This window comes from Elgaria multicarinata, chromosome 13 (assembly GCF_023053635.1).
Source record: "Elgaria multicarinata webbii isolate HBS135686 ecotype San Diego chromosome 13, rElgMul1.1.pri, whole genome shotgun sequence".
NCBI classification, from domain to species: Eukaryota; Metazoa; Chordata; class Lepidosauria; order Squamata; family Anguidae; genus Elgaria; species Elgaria multicarinata.
Window position 1 is genome coordinate 21,122,796 of NC_086183.1, and position 20,002 is coordinate 21,142,797.

Below are 20,002 nucleotides of genomic sequence, written 5' to 3' on the forward strand. Positions count from 1 at the left end.
AGGAAAGCAAATTCAGGCACTACAATCTTAGTTGGAAAGTTCAGCAGTTACAGTTGACAGCAGGAGGGAGGGGGCTCTCAGCTGGAGCTGGACCCAGGCACGGTGGAGAGGTGCCTGGCTGCTGCTTCCTCCCTTACTGGTGGCCTCTCCATAGACAGTTGGTAGCAGGAGGGAGGGGGCTCTCAGCTGGAGCTGGACCCAGGCACGGTGGAGAGGTGCCTGGCTGCTGCTTCCTCCCTTACTGGTGGCCTCTCCATAGACAGTTGGTAGCAGGAGGGAGGGGGCTCTCAGCTGGAGCTGGACCCAGGCACGGTGGAGAGGTGCCTGGCTGCTGCTTCCTCCCTCTCTGGTGGCCTCTGCAGAGACAGTTGGTAGCAGGAGGGAGGGGGCTCTCAGCTGGAGCTGGACCCAGGCACGGTGAAGAGGTGCCTGGCTGCTGCTTCCTCCCTCTCTGGTGGCCTCTCTTTTTGAAGTGCAGAAGCTCATCATGATTGCCCCCATCGCCACACCTCAAATAAGAATCCAAAAATTTGCACAACTGTGTTGATCCCTCTATGTCTGTATAAATAAATAACATCTAGGAACACCTAAGTTCACAGCCCTGATCAGTCATGAAGTTTGTTGGGTGACCTTGTACCAGTTATGCTTTGAGCCAAGCCTACCTAATGAAAGGAGTGTACAACAAGACCACAGCCTTAAACACCAATGGCTGGCACCAAATGCTGCCCAAACACACTTGGTTCCACTTTTAGGCTAGGATGACCCTTTGCTACTTAAAAGTACCATCTCGTATGACAAATGTAACTCAGAGGCAGGCAATCAATGAGCAATTCAGTTCCCTTTCTGATGCAGATACTAATGTTTTGTGACCAAACCCAGTAAAGGATCTTCTCCCCTCTGTGTCCTTCCTATAATTAGTAACCTAGCAATTAAGTGCTTTTTCTGACAAATTATGCTTGCCAGGTAACATGTGTAGATTAGCTAGACATTAGTTGACCCTGATGAGCTTACAGTTCAGGACCTCTTAACATGTACACACACACACATATTCATTTCACCGAAAAAGGCAAGCCCAGGAAATGCATGCAGGAATGAGTCAAAGCTGATTGAGTGTCTGAAAGCCTCCACCCATTCCCAAAGGCTGGGCGCTACCTCTCTTTGAAAGCAAAACTAAGGACCAAGCTACTACTTTTTTGCATCTAACCTAGGGTGGCAGCTTATTCATCAACAAAAAAGAGGTCACAGATTTGCATAAAATCTGCAGATGCCGATGTATAGATTGACGTCTAGAAAAGATTGCTAGAATTTAAGCAGAAATACAATGCACCTCACCATAATGGAGAAGCTGGTGACCTGGGTGCCCGGGCCCCTGCTCAGTCTGCTGTCCAGGTGCTAACTCTAGATGAGCAGCTTCAAGGCCCCTTCCTGCTTTCCCTTCTCAAAGTTCTTTTTTTTTTAAAGCAAACAAGGGGCATGTCTACACCATGCAGTTAACCTGGGATCAGCTCAGGAGTGTCCCTGTGCATCCATATAACACACAGGAGATCCTGGGGGCAACCAGGGACGGGCAGAGACTTTCCTCGGGATAACCTCAGTTACCCCGATTTCCCCTGCTGTCTTGGGAAGATCCCGAGCTCCGCAGGGGTGTGGATGGCCATCCCAGCTTCCTCCCGCCTCCTCCATCTTTCAAAACGAGCACAGAACTTTTGGGGGAGGGCTCTGTGCCCTTCAGGGTGGGTGGGTCTGCAATTTTGCCATGCCTGGGATGGTGGGGTGGGGGTTGGCCGTGGTTGTTTTTTAAAAATGTATCTTCCTCCCCAGATTGGGGCTGCACAACCAGGCTCTTCTACTTTTTTTAAAAAAAATACATGTCGCCCACGACATCCCTCTTCCCTTCCAGGACATCGTGCAGCCCTATAGAAACTGGGGGAGGATCGTGGAAGCAGGTAAGTCCGTGATCCTCCCCCCTCCCTCCTGCTACACCCTTAGGTGTAGATGAGCCCTTGGACTGCTTTCAGCCCTACAAACAGAAGACACTTTCAAATGTGTTCTATAAAGTTTCATACTGGTTTAAATATATTAATGGTTTAATTTGTTTTAGAATTGTACATTTATCCGATTTTATCTGTATGATTTTATCTGTACATCACCCTGAGATCCTTGTGATATAGGGCGGGATATGTTTTAATAAATATAAATTAAAAAAGTACAAGACATGGCCACCCTAGTTAAATATTATGAAGGACTGAGAAGAAATTATTTTTATTATTATTATTATTATTATTATTATTATTATTAGGCATTATTTTAATGTTAAATTACTCAACTCTTCATTTCTGGCAATATTTTCCATGCAACACAGGGGAAAACACCTCTGGTGCATTTGTGCTCCCCCCCCCACACCCCTTCACACCCACAAACAAAGGTGTGCAAGGGGGGGAAATCTCTCTCATTTGTACTTAGTCTTCAAATATAAGATCCATCCTCCAATAAGATTATTAGTGCTTTAAAAAACAACATGTTAATGCAGAAATGGAAATGTATTTACCACAAGACAGTATTTGAGCACAAGGCTGGATTCATCATATCCCCTTTCCTTACAAAATGCAGTTCTTTGCTGCTCAAGGAGCTCCCCCAAGTCCTTTACATTTCAGCATCTTATATAAAAATATGGTACTGTAAGGCTTATTACTCGAGATCTACCAGACCAATTTTGCTCAGTTTTGTTTTAAAATGAAGCTTGAGCACTGTAGACATACAGAAAAATTTTGAAAGTTCAAACTTGAGCTTTAATAGAAATTAATTTCCTACATGCCAAGCAGGCAAGGCAGCTCCTTCACCGGTGGGATGACAGACAGCTCTGCTCAGCCAATCTGTATGACATGAACACAGGCTCTGGGCGCAGCCAATCGGGGTGCTTGAGAAAGAGGCCAGGCCACATGCAAATTTCTGAGGGGGAAATTCACTATGCACGAGCCACGTTTGTGTTATTCATGAGCCCCTCTGTAGTGAGAGGACTGAGGGGCAAAAAAATAGGAAATGAACAGGACTATGAGCACCCAGAGTGACATGAGATTCACACTAGTCCTTTATTAAATGCATAAAACATGTATCACCCCTACCATGAAGACAAAGACCACAGTGTTCCAGAAATAAGTGTGAGATACTGGTAGTGTTTTCTTCATTTGTATTGACTTATTATTTATTATTTATTTAAAATATTTATATCCCGCCCTATATCACTAAGATCTCAGGGCGGCGTACAGATAAAAACATACAGTAGAAAACAATAAATATACACAATTAAAAACAAATTAAACCATAATCCATGCTAAAACAATATATAATTTAAAAGCAATAGATGCAGTTAAAACAGTTTAAAAAATGTGCCAGTGAGTTTAACCATCAAAGCTTCGTTAAAAAGCCATGTTTTTACTTGGTGTCGAAATGCCATCAATGTTGGCGCCAATCGGGCCTCCAAGGGGAGGACATTCCACAGTCGGGGTGCCACCACAGAGAAAGCCCTCTCCCTTGTCCCATCATAACGTATATATTGCATTGGTGGGATGCGGAGAAGGGCTCCTCCAACAGATCTAAGCTCTCAGGCAGGCATATATAAGGAGAGGCGCTCTCTCAAGTAGCCTGTGTACGTTCTGAACTAGTTTTGTATCAGTCTTACTCCTGACTGAAGGTGGTAGCCAAATATTTCAATTGCTATTTTTGTTTTCACCACCTCTGCTTTACTGGCCAACTCCTTCCCAGGGCCTTCTGGAATCATTTGATCTGTGCAAAAGGAAGCATTTCCTTTTATCTGTCCTGACTCTCCCACCAATCAATTCATGAGATGTCCCCAGGTTCCAGTATTATGAGAGGGAGAGAAATATTTGGAGTCTGGTATTGTCCCCCACAGTCATTCTGTAGAGGAGTCTCCCACTTTTAAGGTTTCTGGTTTGCTTGACATTGATGCAGAGAGCGACACCACCTTCAGTATATTCTGCCCTTCCTATAGAGGTTGCATCCGGAGATGAACGCCTCTCTCCTACTTCCCAATATCTCACCAAAGTACCCACTCCGTTCTTCAAAACTAGGGTGACCATATTTGGGAAACCAAAAAAGAGGACACCTAGTGTGTGTGTGGGGAAGCAGCTTTCTGAGTCCTGCAGAAAGTACGTTATTCCCCTGCCACCTTAAAGAACCCAATTGGAGTGGAGGAGGGGAAAGGATTTCATTCTGCACCACCACCATCCACTCCAATGGGGGCCTTTTCTATAATGTCCACGAATGACCCACTTTCCCCTTTAAGACCTCAATTGGAGCTCGGGGTGGGGGAATGATGTGCCTCAGGAAAGCATGTCACTCCCTCCTGCCATGCTAATGGCAGCCTTAAAGAGGAAGGTGTGTCATTCCAGGACATTATTGAAAATTATAGAAAATCCCCCCTGACACCATGGAAAGAACAAAAACCAGGACAAATCCGGGGAAATCCTAACAGTTGGTCACCCTATCAAAACTAGCATCACAGCAGGTGCACAGGTGAGAACACTTTATGCAAAGATGAAGCTTCAGGGCAGCAGTCAGAGGGATGTATTAATTTCTCTGTCAATTATTTACTTCAACTTATAGACGTGGGTGTAAAATTATACATCCCCTATTCTAGTCTCTTCATTACCATGGAACAAATCCTGGGCCTGGTTGTACTTCTTGCCTCTGCAGGTAAGAGAACTGTTGCTTAAACAGGTGCAAGTATGAGTATATGTTGGCAGGGAGTTCACTAACCATATGCCATTTGTATATGGGTGAAGCACAGGGTGTGGTATTTCTGTGTTGCAGTAGGCACTGTAGCCCTTTCTACACCTAAGGGTTATCCCAGGAAAATGGAGGGCTCATCCCTGCCTGCTCCTGGGATCCCCTGTGTGTCATTTGGATGCACAGGGACGATCCCGGGACATTGGGCTGGTGTAGACATGCCCTGTGTGACCCATTGCCATACGATTGTGAGGGATATGTTCATTTAAGTGACTTGGTTGATTATTATTTTCTTTTATTTAAAAGGGTACCCCACCCTACCTTGCAGGTGCAGGGAAGGTTACCACTGGTTGCAATCTTTTCACCTTTCTCATCAGTGGATGTACCACTTTCCAAAGGGCTGCAAGATCTTTGGGGGTTAAGTTGAGGGGACAAGATTCTCATCAGCATGCACATATACATTTTCCGTGCATTTCATGATGCCTTTGGAAACCATGGAGGCCTGAGCTGCCTCAAACTGAAAAGCATCCCAGTTCGGGCGACGTCTATTCCGCCTGCGATGCCCAATTGGCCACGCCTGATTCGTGCGGCCAAATCATCCCTTGAGGCTACAGTCCTCAAGTGATGAGATGCACATTAGAACTTGTCCTTCTTTGGCGAACCTCCAGTGGGAAGGTGTACAAAATCATGCATGGTGTGGAGAATGCGGGTAGGGAGACTGTTTTCTCCCTTTCTCATAGGGTGACCAACTGTCAGGATTTCCCCGGATTTGTCCTGGTTTTTGTTCTTTCCATGGTGTCGGGGGATTTTCTATAATTTTCAATAATGTCCTGGAATGACACACCTTCCCCTTTAAGGCTGCCATTTATTTATTTATTACATTTCTATACCGCCCAATAGCCGGAGCTCTCTGGGCGGTTCACATTAGAATGGCAGGAGGGAATGACATGCTTTCTTGAGGCACATCATTCCCCTACCCCGAGCTCCAATTGAGGTCTTAAAGGGGAAAGTGGGTAATTCGTGGACATTATAGAAAAGGCCCCCATTGGAGTGGATGGTGGTGGTGCAGAATGAAATCCTTTCCCCTCCTCCACTCCAATCGGGTTCTTTAAGGTGGCGGGGGAATAACGTACTTTCTGCAGGACTCAGAAAGCTGCTTCCCCACACACACACACTAGGTGTCCTCTTCTTTGGTTTCCCAAATATGGTCACCCTACTTTCTCATAATACTAGAACCCGGGCTCATCCCATGAAGCTGATTGGTGGGATGTTCAGGACAGATAAAAGGAAGACCTTCTTCACACAGTCCATAGTTAAACTATGGAATTTACTAGCACCATCATTTTCTTTTCCCTTTCCTTCCTTCTAACCCACCATCCGTCCCAAAGGCTTGGGAGGGGTAACCATACTCAAAGTAAAAAGACCCATTCAAAATGTTATGTTGGATTAAAATGCCTGCCTAACTCCTGAGGGCGAGAGAAGAAATAAGCCAATCTTCTGAGGAATCACTGTCGGAGCACAAAGAAAACACGGAAGGAATATGGATTCTAATTTTAGTCCTAGGCCAGATAAGTGCAAAGCCTTCCACATACCTGGTACATCAAACTCATGTCCACGGTGTTGTGCCCGGAGGGAAAGCACAGCATGTTAAGGAACATTCAGGTTTTGTTCCATGGGCTTCCTGTTCTCATAAGACAGGATGTTCATGCTCGCACCTGTGGCTTGGACTTTTCCTAAGGAGCACTTGCATGATCCCTTGGTATGGAACGGTTAACCCCAAACATGCTGCTCCCCATTAGTATTACTAGGGCCCTTGGTAGCTGCTAGGCATTGCTTGTCTGGAATCATCTGGAAGTAGACTTAAAATGGTGATTCCATGTGGCACTGCATATAACATTATATTATCAGGCAACACCCATCCCATGGCCAAGACTCTTCTGTATCATTTACACAAAAGTAAGTCCTATTCAACAATGTCCCCTGCAACAATTTAAATTAGAACTTTTCTATTGTGGCTTCTGCTTCTAACTAGTTCCTGTTCAGTATGGCACAGCATGGCCCTTGTTAGTTAATTCCTGTTCCCTGCAGGGAAACAGCTTTAATTACTGATTTTCTGTTATTATTTTTCCTCTCTCCTTCCTTTTTTTGGGGGGATTTTCTTTTGTTACATTGTGAAATAGCATTATTTCAGCACTATTTCAGAATAACACTATTAACAGAGTGAACATGGTGAGAAGAGTACAAAAATATTATGAAAATAGGACCAGCCTACAACTGGACAAAGATCAGAATTATTTGTTAGTCTCCATGATTCATCGTTCTTCTTAATGGGAGGACAGTTGGGGTCCCAAATGGGAGGATGCTGTTACTCTCATATCCTGCTCCAGGGTTTCCAGGGGGCAGCTGGTTAGCCACTGTGTGAACAGAATGCTGGACTAGTTGGATCTTTGGTCTGATCCAGCATGGCAATAATAACAACAGCAACAACAACCTTCACCATATTATACATACTCACCCGAAACAATCTTGGAAAATTCAGATCATAAAATATACTGGGACAGAACAATTCATACGACCAAGGCAATACTTCGCATAACAGTTACAGACAAAAAACAGTTACAGGCAAAAAAGAAAAATACACCTACCTCATTGACATAGCAATAACAAATGACAAAAATATTGTAGAAAAAGAAGAGGAAAAGAGGCTATGGAAGTTAAAGAACTATGACAACAGGAAAAAGTTACAATTATTCCATTAGTCACATCAGTCATCGGCATCACATCAATTTTTTTTGTAACAGAAAACCTTCAGAAACTGGACCTAGCAAAATACATCCACACCAACATCCAGAAAGCAGTCCCCTCCTCCCTTCCAATCCCCTTTCCTTTTGTGTCCTGTTTTTTAGATTGTAAGACTGTGGGCAGGGACTGTCTTAAGAAACATTTTCATAAGCCGCCTTGAGAGCCTTTTTGGCTAAAGGGCAGGATAAAAATGCTAAAAAATAATACTTACAACATGTTCAACAGTCAGGGAATTCCTGAATCAGTAAAAGACAGCATTATTATTTATTTATTTATTTATTTATTTATTTATTTATTTATTTATTTATATAGCACCATCAATGTACATGGTGCTGTACAGAGTAAAACAGTAAAATAGCAAGACCCTGCCGCGTAGGCTTACATTCTAATAAAATCATAATAAAACAATAAGAAGGGGAAGAGAATGCACCAAACAGGCACAGGGTAGAGTAAAACTAACAGTATAAAAGTCAGATCAAAATCAAGTTTTAAAAGCTTTAGAAAAAAGAAAAGTTTTTAGCTGAGCTTTAAAAGCTGCGATTGAACTTGTAGTTCTCAAATGTTCTGGAAGAGCGTTCCAGGCGTAAGGGGCAGCCAAAGAAAATGGACGAAGCTGAGCATGATATTCATCTAGAAAAAGCGCCATGACTGAGAAGAGATAATACACTGACCTGGCGTTAGACAGCTTCCTATGTAACATCTGAGCGGGTGTCAGAGACTGAGGCATCTAATGGCATCCTATGGTTTGAAGTCTCCCCTGGCCTCAAACGTGTGATATGATGGTACTTGTGTCATAGCGTCGTCTCAGACCGGGATGCGCATCATTGGGGGATCCGAGTGTGAGCCACACTCTCAACCCTGGCAAGCCTTCCTCTTCGATGCTCATCTCACACGGTGTGGTGGAGCCTTGATCGATGAGCGCTGGGTGATCACAGCTGGACACTGCCTAAGAGGGTAAGTGTGTGGGGTCACGGGGAGAAATAGGAGGATGATAGGGGGGGTTATCTGGGCCACAAACCCTTGTCCTAGTCAAGCAAAGAACTGAGGGCAGGAACAGTTGCGTTCCCTAATATAGTTCCCTGCAGATGTTTTGGACTACAGTTCCCATCAGCCTCACCCAACAGGCCAATGGTCAGGGGACGCCAAGTTGCAGAAGATTGCTAGCAAAGAATTCCTCCACACAGTGCCAGCCCTGCTGGGTAGGCCACAGAGTTACACACCCCTCGCGCTTTCTTGGTAAACTACCACCACCATCTTTCTAAGGGCTCAGCTAGCCTCACACAGGGGATGGGGGAAAGGTAGAACCCCTCGGCTCAATAGTATTTACTCAGGAGTAGACTGCCGGTGAAGTCTAGTCTCGGTTTACCAGCTCTTTTAGCCTGCCGTGTCCTCCCTTCCTCAACACCTCGATGGGCACTCCTGAAGGGTGGCTTGTGTGATGTAGGCAGCCTGGAGGTGAGAAACCCACCAAACTCTCTTTAAATGTCGAAAACAGGGAGACAATCTAACCCAATAGCCCAATGAAGTGAGTTCATTAAAGTAACAGGCAAAATTTGGATGGGGAAAGAAGGTAGTACTGAGATCTTCCAGCAGGCCTACCCAAATGAATTGTAAGATGCTTGCAGGAGGTGGGTTCGATTGACAGGTGTCAGGGTATTAACTCATGAATGCCCAGGCACGTAGCCAGAAGGTGCCTAGGCATGTAGGCTGGGATTGCCCAAGGAAAAGACAATTAGCACCAGTGCTAAAACTATTATGGTGAGAACCAGGCAAGGAGAAGACAAACTCAGGCTGCTTTGTGTATCTGGGGGCTGCTGGTTGGGACTTGACAGGACTGATAGCTTGAAACAGAGGCGGAGTTCCCAGTCACTGGAGTGAAAGCTAACACATCCGCTTGAGCGGGTTGAGGCCATCCTGCCACTCCTTTAGAAAATGCAGTACAGCCCTTCCAGGACTCTAATACCGTATTTCTTCGATTCTAAGACACACTTCCCCCCCCCCCCATATAAACATCTCTAAAAATGGGGTGCGTCTTAGAATCGCGGGTGCAATTATTATTCTTAGAATCAAAGCTTTTTTTCTGCTGGTGGTACTGAAATTAGTGTGCGCCTTACAATCGATGGCATCTGACAATCAAAGAAATACGGTATGTCAGACCGCACAGGGAGGGGAATATATCTTCCAATGCTCCTCCGTGTAAAAACAGATAAATGGTCCCAACTCCCTGCACATAACTACTCTGCCAGGCGGAAACCTAGGCAATGTCCCTGACATTCTAGCTTTTCAGAGGCAGACATTTGCTACGGTAGCACACTCAGTGGGGTGGTTTTCTTATTTGAAGTGGCTCCGTCTAGGAACGGCTGTACCATACAACAGTTCTGAACAGTTTTGAGCTTTGGCTCCTCTCTGCCTTACAGCTCTCTCACAGTACACCTTGGGGAACATGACCTGCATAAGCAAAATGTGGGGGAACAGCATTGCAAGATAGTCAAGGCCATCCGCCACCCTGAATTCGAACCCGTGACTCTGAAGAATGATATCATGCTTCTGCGGCTGGACCCTCCAGCCATTCTGGGTGGCACAGTAAGGGCCGTCCCTATGGCTAAAGAATGTGCACCCATTGGGACACAGTGTGTGGTGTCCGGCTGGGGCACCACTACTTTCCCCCAAGGTAAGGAGAAAGGTTGAGGGCTCCTGGTTTACTCATGGGATCTGTCTGCAGCAGAAACAATGTGGGAGGAATCATAGGATTGTGGAGTTGGAGGGGACCACAAGGATCATCTAGTTCAACCCTCTGCAATGTGCAGGAAAACCAATGAAACCATCCATGAGAGGTGGCTGTCCAGCCTCTTAAAAACCTCCAGAGGTGGAGAACCCACAACCTCTGAAGGTAGACTGTTCCACTGCTGTACAGATCTTACCATCAGGAAGTTTTTCATTTAATCGGAACCTAGGTAGCTGTAACTTCTACCCATTATTTCGGGTCCTAATTTCTATGGCAATGGAAAATAGTTCTTGACCGTCCTCCCTGTGGCATCCTTTTATGTACCTGAACACTGCTAACATGTCTCCCCTCAGTCTTCTTTTCTTCAGTCTGAACATCCCAAGTTCCTTCAGCCTGTCTTCATAGGGCATGTCAAGTCCTTGTATCATCTTCATTGCCCTCCTCTGAACTTGTTCTAACCTGTCAATGTCCTTCTGGAAATGTGGTGCCCAGAATCATACACAATACTCCGGGTGTGGTCTCACTATTGCTGAGTAGAGAGGAATAAGGACTTCATGCGTCTATGATTGGAGATGTAAAGCAGTTCCATCTTCCTGCCACCACCACTTCAATACCCATAGTAGGCTGATAAAGCAACATACAAAGTCAAGATGCTTGGGTGCTTCTTGACAGTGAGAAACCTCAGGCCCTCCGGGTGTAGTGGGACTCCATGGCCTCAGGTAGACCTACAGGTCTAGCGCGACAGAGGGGTGAGGATCTCACAATATTATGATCATGAGTTTGTCCCCCTCTGTTTACATGCGGTGCGCGATGTCCAGGAAGAAAGAGGATGTCGCACCCACCATTTTGTTTTTAACGAAGAAAGAGCGCATGAGAGCCGAACTGTTTTTTTAAAATAAATACATTTCCCCGCTCCCCCCCCCAACCTTGATGGCCACAGAGCAACTGAGGAGCTCTGCGCCCCATGCGTGGTTCCCGGCTCCTCGCGGTTACTCGTGAGGAGCCGGGACAAACCGCGACTTGCACCCACACATTCTGTGGTCTCGGGACCATCCTGAGACCATTTAAAAAGCGGGCTTGAAGGGGAGGGCGAGATCCTGGGGCAAGGGAGGGATCATCCCTCCCTGCTCCCGGGATCCCCTGTGCGCCATGCGGATGCACAGGGACGATCCCGGGGATCGCCCCGGGATTTCGCCCCATCTAGCTATGGCCTTTATCTTATCCACCCTAGCCAGCACGGCCAATGGTCATCTGTTCACGTTGCATTCCCAGATGTGAGCCAGGGCAGGCAGAAGGCAGAATTCATTTTTTCCGACTTTCAACTCCCAGAAGCCCCTTCTAACATGGCCAACGGTCAGGAACGCAAGGAGCCGAAATCCAAAACTTCTGGAAATGTTTTCTGCTCACTCGTCGGCTGGGGAATAAGATCTAAGTGCTTGAGAGAAGGGAACTCGAGGCTAAAACAGCTAAGGCACAAGCCCCTGAACCACCTACATGATTTCCACTCACTCGAGGCTTTCTCTTGCAGTAAATTATGCCTACAGCCTGCAATGTATGCACGCCAAAATCATGGCAAAAGATGTATGCAGGTCGACGTACGGAACCTACTTTTCAGACCACCAGATTTGTGCAGGGGCAATGGAAGGAGGCATAGACAGCTGCCAGGTGAGCGACAAAAGCTGGTTGAATGCAGATTGCATGTGCGGCTACAAGCCAGTTAAAGAATCCGGGCAGAACAATCCTAGGTGGATTGGCGGTGTGCGTGTGTGAAGTGGCAGGGAATCTGCTACTTCCAAAACTCTGCCAGCGGAAGATGCTGATGCCATTTTTCATGGTGAGTTTGTTGGCAGTCCTTCTCCACAACCCCCCACTTCCTCCCCCTCATTGGTTTTAGACAGTGTCGGCTGCAGCTTTTGGAGTAAACCCCATTTAACTCAGTGGGACTTACTTCCCAGTAGACATGTATGGGATTGCACTGTAAGATGTCTACATCTTCCACATTTCCAAAAATGAAGAAATCAAGAGAGAAAAGTGGGTATTGAAATATAGGAGGGCAAAGGGAGCCTCCGTGCCGCCCCGCCCCCCACCGCAAAGCATAAACTTTTTTTATGTCTGTCAGAAAACTAGACCTGCTGTAATCAGGAATCTCCTGTGTCTCTGCCTCTTAGATTAAATATTCAACTGGGGTATATTTTTTTTCCCAAGAGCCTTCTCGCTCTGGACTCTGACCATTTTGCTCTGGTGAATCTGCAGGGCGATTCCGGAAGCCCCATGGTTTGCAATGGGGTACTTCACGGAGTGGTTTCATGGGGATCTCAGCAATGCGCAGCCAAAGAACATCCTGGCATCTACACGGAGATCTGCAAATTCAGGGAGTGGATCGAGCAGACCATGGCTGAAAATTGACACAAAACCACTACTGGCGAGGGTTGATGTCCCCAGTAAATGTGTGGAGCAAATGCATTCCATTCTTTGTTTCTAGGCCCTGCTTGCTCAGAGGGGATATAGAGATAGGAGTAGGGCGACCATATGAAAAGGAGGACAGGGCTCCTGTATCTTTAACAGTTGTATTGAAAAGGCAATTTCAGCAGGTGTCATTTGTATATATGGAGAACCTGGTGAAATTTCCTCTTCAACACAACAGTTAAAACTGCAGGTGCCCTGCCCTTTTTTAAATCTGGTGACATTATAGCTGCAGTACAGCTCCTGCAGCTTTAACTGTTGTGATGAAGAGGAAATTTCACCAGGTGTGACATGCATACAAATGTCACCTGCTGAAATTCCCTTTTCTGTATACTGTTAAAGATACAGGAGCCCTGTCCTCCTTTTCATATGGTCACCCTAGATAGGAGCCCCTTTCAATGGGTGATTACACACACACACACCACACAATTCCCAACGCAGGTTGATTGCAATCATCAAGCAGCAAGAACCAAGTAGATTGTTAGAAAAGGGTATGGATGGATGACAACCGCTTCATGGGTATGCTGCAAAACTTAAGAACATAAGAACCCTGCTGGATCAGACCAAGGGTCCTTCTAGTCCAGCATTCTGTTCACACAATGGCCAACCAGCTGTCAACCAGGAATCCACAAGCAGGACACAGGTGCAACAGCACCCTCCCGCCCATGTTCCCCAGCCTGTCCACTTTGCAAGGAAGCAGATTTCAGATAAACAAGAACAGCTGCTTCTCAGTGGAACAGACTGCCTTGGGAGGAGTTGGGATCTCTGTCACTGGAGGTATTTAAGAAGTCACTGAATGGCTATCTGGGATGTTGTGGTTGCATCATGAGAATATGAGAAGGATCCTGCTGGATCAGACCAAAGATGCAGGGGATCTGCTCGAGGGTCCCAATCCAGCCAGTCCAGGGTTCCCCAAATGGACATCCCCCTTTTCCCCAACCACTGAAAATTGGGTGGTTTCCTGGCTTTGGGGCAGGTATTTCCACCATTTTAAAAAGTTGAAATACGTGCGGCTTAGTTACTGGCAGCACGAGTTTTAAAAGAAGCTGGTGTTTTGTCCACACCCCTGTTGCCCCAAAGGCTGCAGATTTAACTTAGGGGTCGCAGAGCAAGCTGCATGACCCACAGCTCTCTCCTCCAACACCTTGCTTCCGCCTCCCAGCATCTGCCGCCTGAGATGGCTGCTTCACTTTGCCTGATGGTAGGGCCGGCCCTGCCTCAGCCTGAAAGAGGTTCTGCACCTTTGACCTATCTAGTCTAGCATTCTGTTCCCACATTGGCCAACTAGATGCCTATGGGAAGCCCACTAGCAGGACGTGAGTGCAATAGCACCCTCCCTCCCATGTTCCCCAGCAAGTGGTATTGAAAGGCATATTGCCTCTGATACTGGAGGTAATAAACAGCCATCATTATTGGTCACTGACAGCCTGGATCCTACCTGGTAGATCCAGCACTGTCAATTGTCCAGGCTGACCTGGGATAAGGCAGTTTCGTACGTCCGCAATTCCAAGTTTTAGGGGTTAGAATGAAAGAAAAAGGATGGATGATGGGCAAAACTCAAGTTTCATGTGGTTTAAAAGAATTACTTCAGAAACAAACAAATAAACCCTCCCAGCTACTCTTTGTGCACTGGAGAACAGCTATAATTCAACACAGATGTTCCAGCATGTTGTATCTGCATCTGTTGGTTGGAGAACATCTACCCCTGCACCTGGAGTAGGGGTGGAGATCTTCCAGATGTTCTTGGTCTCCAACAACCATCAGCCCCAGCCAGCATGGGCAATGGTAAGGGGTTGATGGGAGCTACAGTCCAACCACATCTGAAGGGCCGAAGGTCCCTCACCCCGTCAGAGCATACAGGCCTTCCTTGCAAATCAACAACATCTCCAAGAGTGGGCAACATGCGGCGCTCTAGTTGTTTTGGCCTACAACTCCCATCAGGCCTAGCCAGCACAGCCAATGGTGAGGGATGGTGGGAGTTGTAGGCTAAAACATCTGGAGGGCCACAAGTTGCCTCACCCAAGAATACACAGTTCATTGGTAGAGGCATAAAACAGGTTGCTTTCAGTCCTCTGAGACACAGAAGCATCTCTTGGCAGGAAAGGAGTCCACAGAGGAGGAGAGACTCAGAAGTCCAATATCTTTGAGCCCTGGCTAGCCGGCCTAGAGTCTTCCCCTTCCCGTAAGCTGGTTTCCGGCTTCTCTCCATCCAACAGAGCCTTCTGCAGGCGTCCAGGTTTGCCAATGGCCAGCCGAGGGAGGCCACGATTGAGCCCTTCCAGCAGCACACAAGCCTTACAGAGGGGCTGGCTGGAGAGGTAGCCGCACTGCCGGCAGGTGCCCTGGGTGGGCATGCGCACGTCCTCGCGCACCGCCAGGCGCTCGCCCGAGTGGACCAGGTCGGCCACGGCGCTGGGCCGCGTGGCCTCGAGGTCTTTGAGCAGGGCACGGGCATGGCCGCGGTAGGCGTTGGGTGCATACACACATTCCGTGCTGAAGTAGTCCAAGCCCTGGAAGTAGGCGTACAGCACGATCTCCTTCTCGTAGGCGTGTTTCAGCGGCTTGCAGCGCGGCAACGCCCCCTCGCCGCCTGTCAGGATTTCTGCACAGCGCCGCAGGCGGCCAACGTCCCCCCGCAGGAAATTCATCAGCACCGTCTCAGCGACGTCGTCTGCATTGTGACCTGGGAAGAGAATTGAGATAGAAGCAGAAGGAATCAATGGAGTGTTAGAACTAGGGGAGTTGCTAGGCCGGAGCCTCAATCTATTCCCCAGTGCCCTAAGTGTCCATGGGAAACTGTTTTTGCCCCTGTGCTTAGCTGTCATGGGGGGCAGGGGAGGGATTTCCTGGGGGATCATAGTTGGGGAAGGAAACGTTTTTCAAGTGGGAAACACTTTGACAATAAACAAACAAATAAATAAATCATTGTGAGAACCACAGGAACTTACTATGAAAATTAATACTGAACAGTCAAATACAAAACTTCTTCCACAGGATGTGCGGAAGTGTGCTTGTTGCTCCTTGACTTTATGATTTAATGCTGTCTTCCCCAACCTGGGGCCCTCTAGATTCTACTGGTTAAGCCTGCATTTTAACCACTAAAACCACAACTCTACATTCTTTATAAACCATTAAGAGTGCAATCCTATGCATGTTTAGGCAGAAATAAGTCCTACAACTCAGAGCATTTCCCCCCTGGTCTAAACATGCATAGGATTGCACTCTGGTTAGCCATAATGTCTTATAGTCATCTATTACAGTATTAAGACTTCTTTTAAAACAACATTATTACATTTATATCCTGCCTTTTCTCCTGAAAGGATCCCAAGGCAGTTTACATGATCCTCCTCCTCTCCATTTTATCCTCATAATGATTTTGCGCGGTAGGTTAGGCTGAAAGACAGCAGCTGCCCCAAAGTCAGTCACCCAGAGAGCTTTATGACGGGAGTGGTAACTAGAACTCAGATCTTCAGAGTCCCAGTCCAACAATTTAACCACTGCACCACATTGGCTTTTGGGCTATGTGGGTTATTCTCCCTCTAGCCCTTAAGCATGCCAACAACAAAAATATGTTGTATATTGGCACTCTGCCCATGCTCAGTGGCCCTCTTGCTGCTCCGTACCACTCTGTGAAGCTGCAACCTGGCTTTTTACACACATTCTGCGTGTGTGTACGAGGCTCTGTGAGGCTGGAGCATGGCCTTTTATATACAATGCATGTGTTTGTGCACATATGTGTATTTTAGTGTGTGTGCATGTGCGAGGCTGCAGCCTGGCCTTTTATATGCATTGCATGTGTGTACAGGTGTGCGTATGTATGAGGCTGCAGCCTGGCCATTTACACGCTTCTGTGTGTTTATGTGTATGTGCATATGCATTTGTATATGCATGGGGCTTTGTGAGGATGCAGCCTGGCCTTTTACACACATTCCGTGTGTGTGTATGTATGCTAGGGTGACCCTATGAAAAGGAGGACAGGGCTCCTGTATCTTTAACTGTTGCATAGAAAAGGAAATTTCAGTAGATGTCATTTGTATATATGGAGAACCTGGTGAAATTTTGTGTTCATCATAACAGTTAAAGCTGCAGGAGTCCTGCCCTCTTGACCAGATACAAAAGAGAGGAGGCACCTGCAGCTTTAACTATTGTGATGAAGAGGGAATTTCACCAGACGCTGTATGCATACAAATGACACCTGCTGAAAATCCCTTTTCTCTACAACTGTTAAAAGTACAGGAGCCCTGTCCTCCTTTTCATATGGTCACCCTAATGTATTTAGCTTTTATATTGTATTTTATATTATGGTTTTATACTGTTGTTTTATACTTTGAATGGTTTTAATTTTTGTGAACCGCCCAGAGAGCTCCGGCTATTGGGCGGTATAGAAATGTACTAAATAAATAAATAAATAAATAAATAAATGTATGTGCGAGGTTCCACGAGGCTGCAGCTTGGCCTTTTACGCACATTCCGTGCGTGTGCTTGTGTGTGCGTGTAAGCAGCCCAGCCCCGCGTCGCCTAACCTGTAGCGATCTTGTCGGCCCCGAGCAAGGCGGCGCCTCGGTCGAGCGCCTGGCGCCGGAAGACGCCGCAGAAGGTGCAGTTGTTCCTGGGCCCGACGTGGCGGGCGATGCGGTCCATGCTCCAGCCGTAGAGCTCCTGGTAGGAGACCACGTGCAGCGGCAGCCCCAGGCGGCCCCGGTTGCGGCGCACGGCGTCCAGCGAGTCGTCCCGGTAGCCGGCGATGCCCTCGTCCACCGAGAGCAGCAGCAGGCGCAGGCCGTAGCCGTGGCGCTGGTTCAGCAGCCGCAGCACGTGCGCCAGCACCGTCGAGTCCTTGCCGCCCGACGCGCCGATGGCCACCGTCTCGCCCGCGCGGAACAGCCGCGCCGCGACGATCGTGCCGTGCACCTCCGCCTCGAAGGCCGCCACGAAGCACGCCCGGCACAGCGCCTGGCCCGTCTTGGGCCGGCGGAGCGCGGCGCGGACAGCCCCGCAGATCGCGCAGAGCACGGGCGCCGGCATGGCGGCGGAGGAGGAGGAGGAGGAGGAAGAGGAAGAAGAGGCCGCGCCCGCTTTCCCGGAGGCCCGCCTGCCGCCCGGCCCGGCCACTGACCTGCCAGCCCCGGAGGATTCCGCCCGCAGAGGAAGAGGCCGGGAAACTACAATTCCCGACATGCATCGGCTTGTAGGATCGTTGCCCTTGCTTTCCTGGAACTGGGCTGCTGCACGGTCTCAGTGCAGTGGAGGCTGGTGGCTCCCATATCAGCGGGGCTATGAATCCGCCCTGGGTTTTTGTCACAACCAGTCAGAACACTAAATTAATTATTATTATTATTATTATTATTATTATTATTATTATTATTATTATTATTATTATTGCACCATCAATGTACATGGTGATGTACAGAGTAAAACAATAAAATAGCAAAACCCTGCCGCGTAGGCTTACATTCTAATAAAATCATAATAAAACAATAAGAAGGGGAAGAGAATGCACCAAACAGGCACAGAGTAGAGTAAAACTAACAGTATAAAAGTCAGATCAAAATCAAGTTTTAAAAGCTTTAGAAAAAAGAAAAGTTTTTAGCTGAGCTTTAAAAGCTGCGATTGAACTTGTAGTTCGCAAATGTTCTGGAAGAGCGTTCCAGGCGTAAGGAACCTAGAATGGGGTTAGAGGTCAGCACCTTGGATAGATCCTTTAGAGCTCTGACTGGTTCTGACTGAAAGCCAGAGTGGATGCACTGCTCCATGACATCAGAGCCACCAGCCTCCACAGTGGGACTCATAGCAGTACTAAGTCTGCAGTCCTGCAATAGTAGCGTTGGATCTTGGTGGTCGCTTCAGGTGTAATCCTATGCACGTGTAGACAGAAATGTGTCCTACAAATCCCAGCAATCCCCAGCCAGCTATGCTGCCTGGGCAATACTGGGAGTTGTAGGGCTTTTCTGTCTACATATGCATAGGGTTGTACCCTAATTTTCCAAGCTCCCCTGTCCCCAATATTATTGTGATGTAGTTTATAGTACACTGATGGTGCTATATAAATAAATAAATAAATAATATATATTTATTGCATTTCTATATTGCCCAATAGCCAAAGTTCTCTGAGCAGTTCATAAAAATTAAAACCACAAAATACAACCTAAAGTATAAAACTTAAAGTATAAAACAATATAAAAGTACAACCAGAATAAAACCAAGCAGCAATGCAGAGATTTAGAATACAGATTTAAAACAGCAAAGTTAAAGGCGAAGATGATAAAATGCTAAAATATTGGGGAAATAAAATATGTGGTACACATGGGAGGAGGCGTTCATTCAGATGACCTGGCCCCTAGCTGTTTAGGGCTTTGAAAATTAATACCAGCACTTTGAACCGGGCCTAGACCTGGACTGGCAGCCAGTGAAGCTGAAAAAGTACTGGTGTAATGTGGTTGCAGGAAAATTCTGAGAGTGCCTTGGACCGCAAGAAGATCAAACCAGTCCATACTCCAGGAAATAAAGCCAGACTGCTCACTTGAGGGAATGATAGTAAAGGCAAAACTGAAGTACTTTGGCCACATAATGAGAAGACAGGATTCCCTGGAGAAGATGCTGATGCTAGGGAAAATGGAAGGCAAAAGGAAGAGGGGCCGACCAAGGGCAAGATGGATGGATGATATTCTGGAGGTGACGAACTCGACCTTGGGGGAGCTGGGGGTGGCAACGGCCGACAGAAAGCTCTGGCGTGGGCTGGTCCATGAAGTCACGAAGAGTCAGAAGTGACTGAATGAATAAACAACAACAATGTGGTCTCATTGGCCAGTCCCTGTTAGCAATCTTGCTGCCCTGTTTTGTACCAGCTGAAGTTTCCGGATTATTTTCAAAGGCAGCCCCAGGTATAACGCATTGCAATAATCCAGATAAGAGGTTATCAGAACATGGATAACTGTAGCTAGGCTATCTCTGTCCAAATAAGGCCATAGTTGGTATATCAGCCTAAGATTGTCCTGTCCATAAATCCTTTTGACTCTGCAAAGCTCATGCTGATGAAGAATGTGATTCTGTCACCAGGGGGCAGTCGCATCCTATGCTCACTCCTGACATGTAAGGTTTAGATATAAAGAGTTGAGAAGATTATGAGAGACACCTTACCTTCAGTGAGGTTCATGCAGCCCTGGTACCCCGACGTGATACTGGGGTGTGCAGGGAGGAAAAATGCCCCCCAAAAAAGTGCACTTAAAATGATCAAGCGGCTGGAGCAACTCTACTATGAGGGAAGGT

General features: G+C 47.0%; 2 protein-coding genes and 1 long non-coding RNA gene across 3 annotated transcripts in view; 1 reads left to right on the top strand and 2 right to left on the bottom strand.

The window, feature by feature from the left end:
- Positions 1–1,404: 1,404 nt before the first annotated feature.
- Positions 1,405–20,002, bottom strand: part of LOC134408458 (uncharacterized) — a 119,651-nt gene continuing 101,053 nt past the window's right edge. Inside the window, exon 3 of the long non-coding RNA XR_010026098.1 lies at positions 1,405–1,425. This is a non-coding gene — a long non-coding RNA (uncharacterized LOC134408458). The remainder of the gene's footprint in view (positions 1,426–20,002) is intronic.
- LOC134408309 (trypsin-like) lies at positions 4,671–12,679 on the top strand. The gene is made up of 5 exons (XM_063140557.1): positions 4,671–4,713; positions 8,346–8,502; positions 9,966–10,219; positions 11,802–11,938; positions 12,479–12,679. The coding sequence occupies exons 1-5, from the start codon at positions 4,671–4,673 to the stop codon at positions 12,677–12,679; spliced, it is 792 nt and encodes a 263-aa protein (XP_062996627.1).
- Positions 14,294–17,766, bottom strand: CTU1 (cytosolic thiouridylase subunit 1). The gene is made up of 2 exons (XM_063139730.1): positions 17,260–17,766; positions 14,294–15,419 (listed from the first exon to the last, which is right to left on the bottom strand). Exons 1-2 carry the CDS (start codon positions 17,759–17,761, stop codon positions 14,863–14,865), a joined length of 1,059 nt encoding a protein of 352 aa, XP_062995800.1. The 5' UTR covers positions 17,762–17,766; the 3' UTR covers positions 14,294–14,862.

What these genes read in the sequence shown, in the direction of transcription:
- LOC134408309 (XM_063140557.1), top strand. Translation starts at nt 4,671, where the DNA reads ATGGAACAAATCCTGGGCCTGGTTGTACTTCTTGCCTCTGCAG. An exon ending in CACCACTACTTTCCCCCAAG is followed by an intron (nt 10,220 to 11,801) that starts GTAAGGAGAAAG and finishes TTTCTCTTGCAG; the next exon opens with TAAATTATGCCTACAGCCTG. An exon ending in GAGGCATAGACAGCTGCCAG is followed by an intron (nt 11,939 to 12,478) that starts GTGAGCGACAAA and finishes TTTTTTCCCAAG; the next exon opens with AGCCTTCTCGCTCTGGACTC.
- CTU1 (XM_063139730.1), bottom strand. Translation starts at nt 17,761, where the DNA reads ATGCCGGCGCCCGTGCTCTGCGCGATCTGCGGGGCTGTCCGCGCCGCG. An exon ending in GGCCGACAAGATCGCTACAG is followed by an intron (nt 15,420 to 17,259) that starts GTTAGGCGACGC and finishes TTCTCTTCCCAG; the next exon opens with GTCACAATGCAGACGACGTC.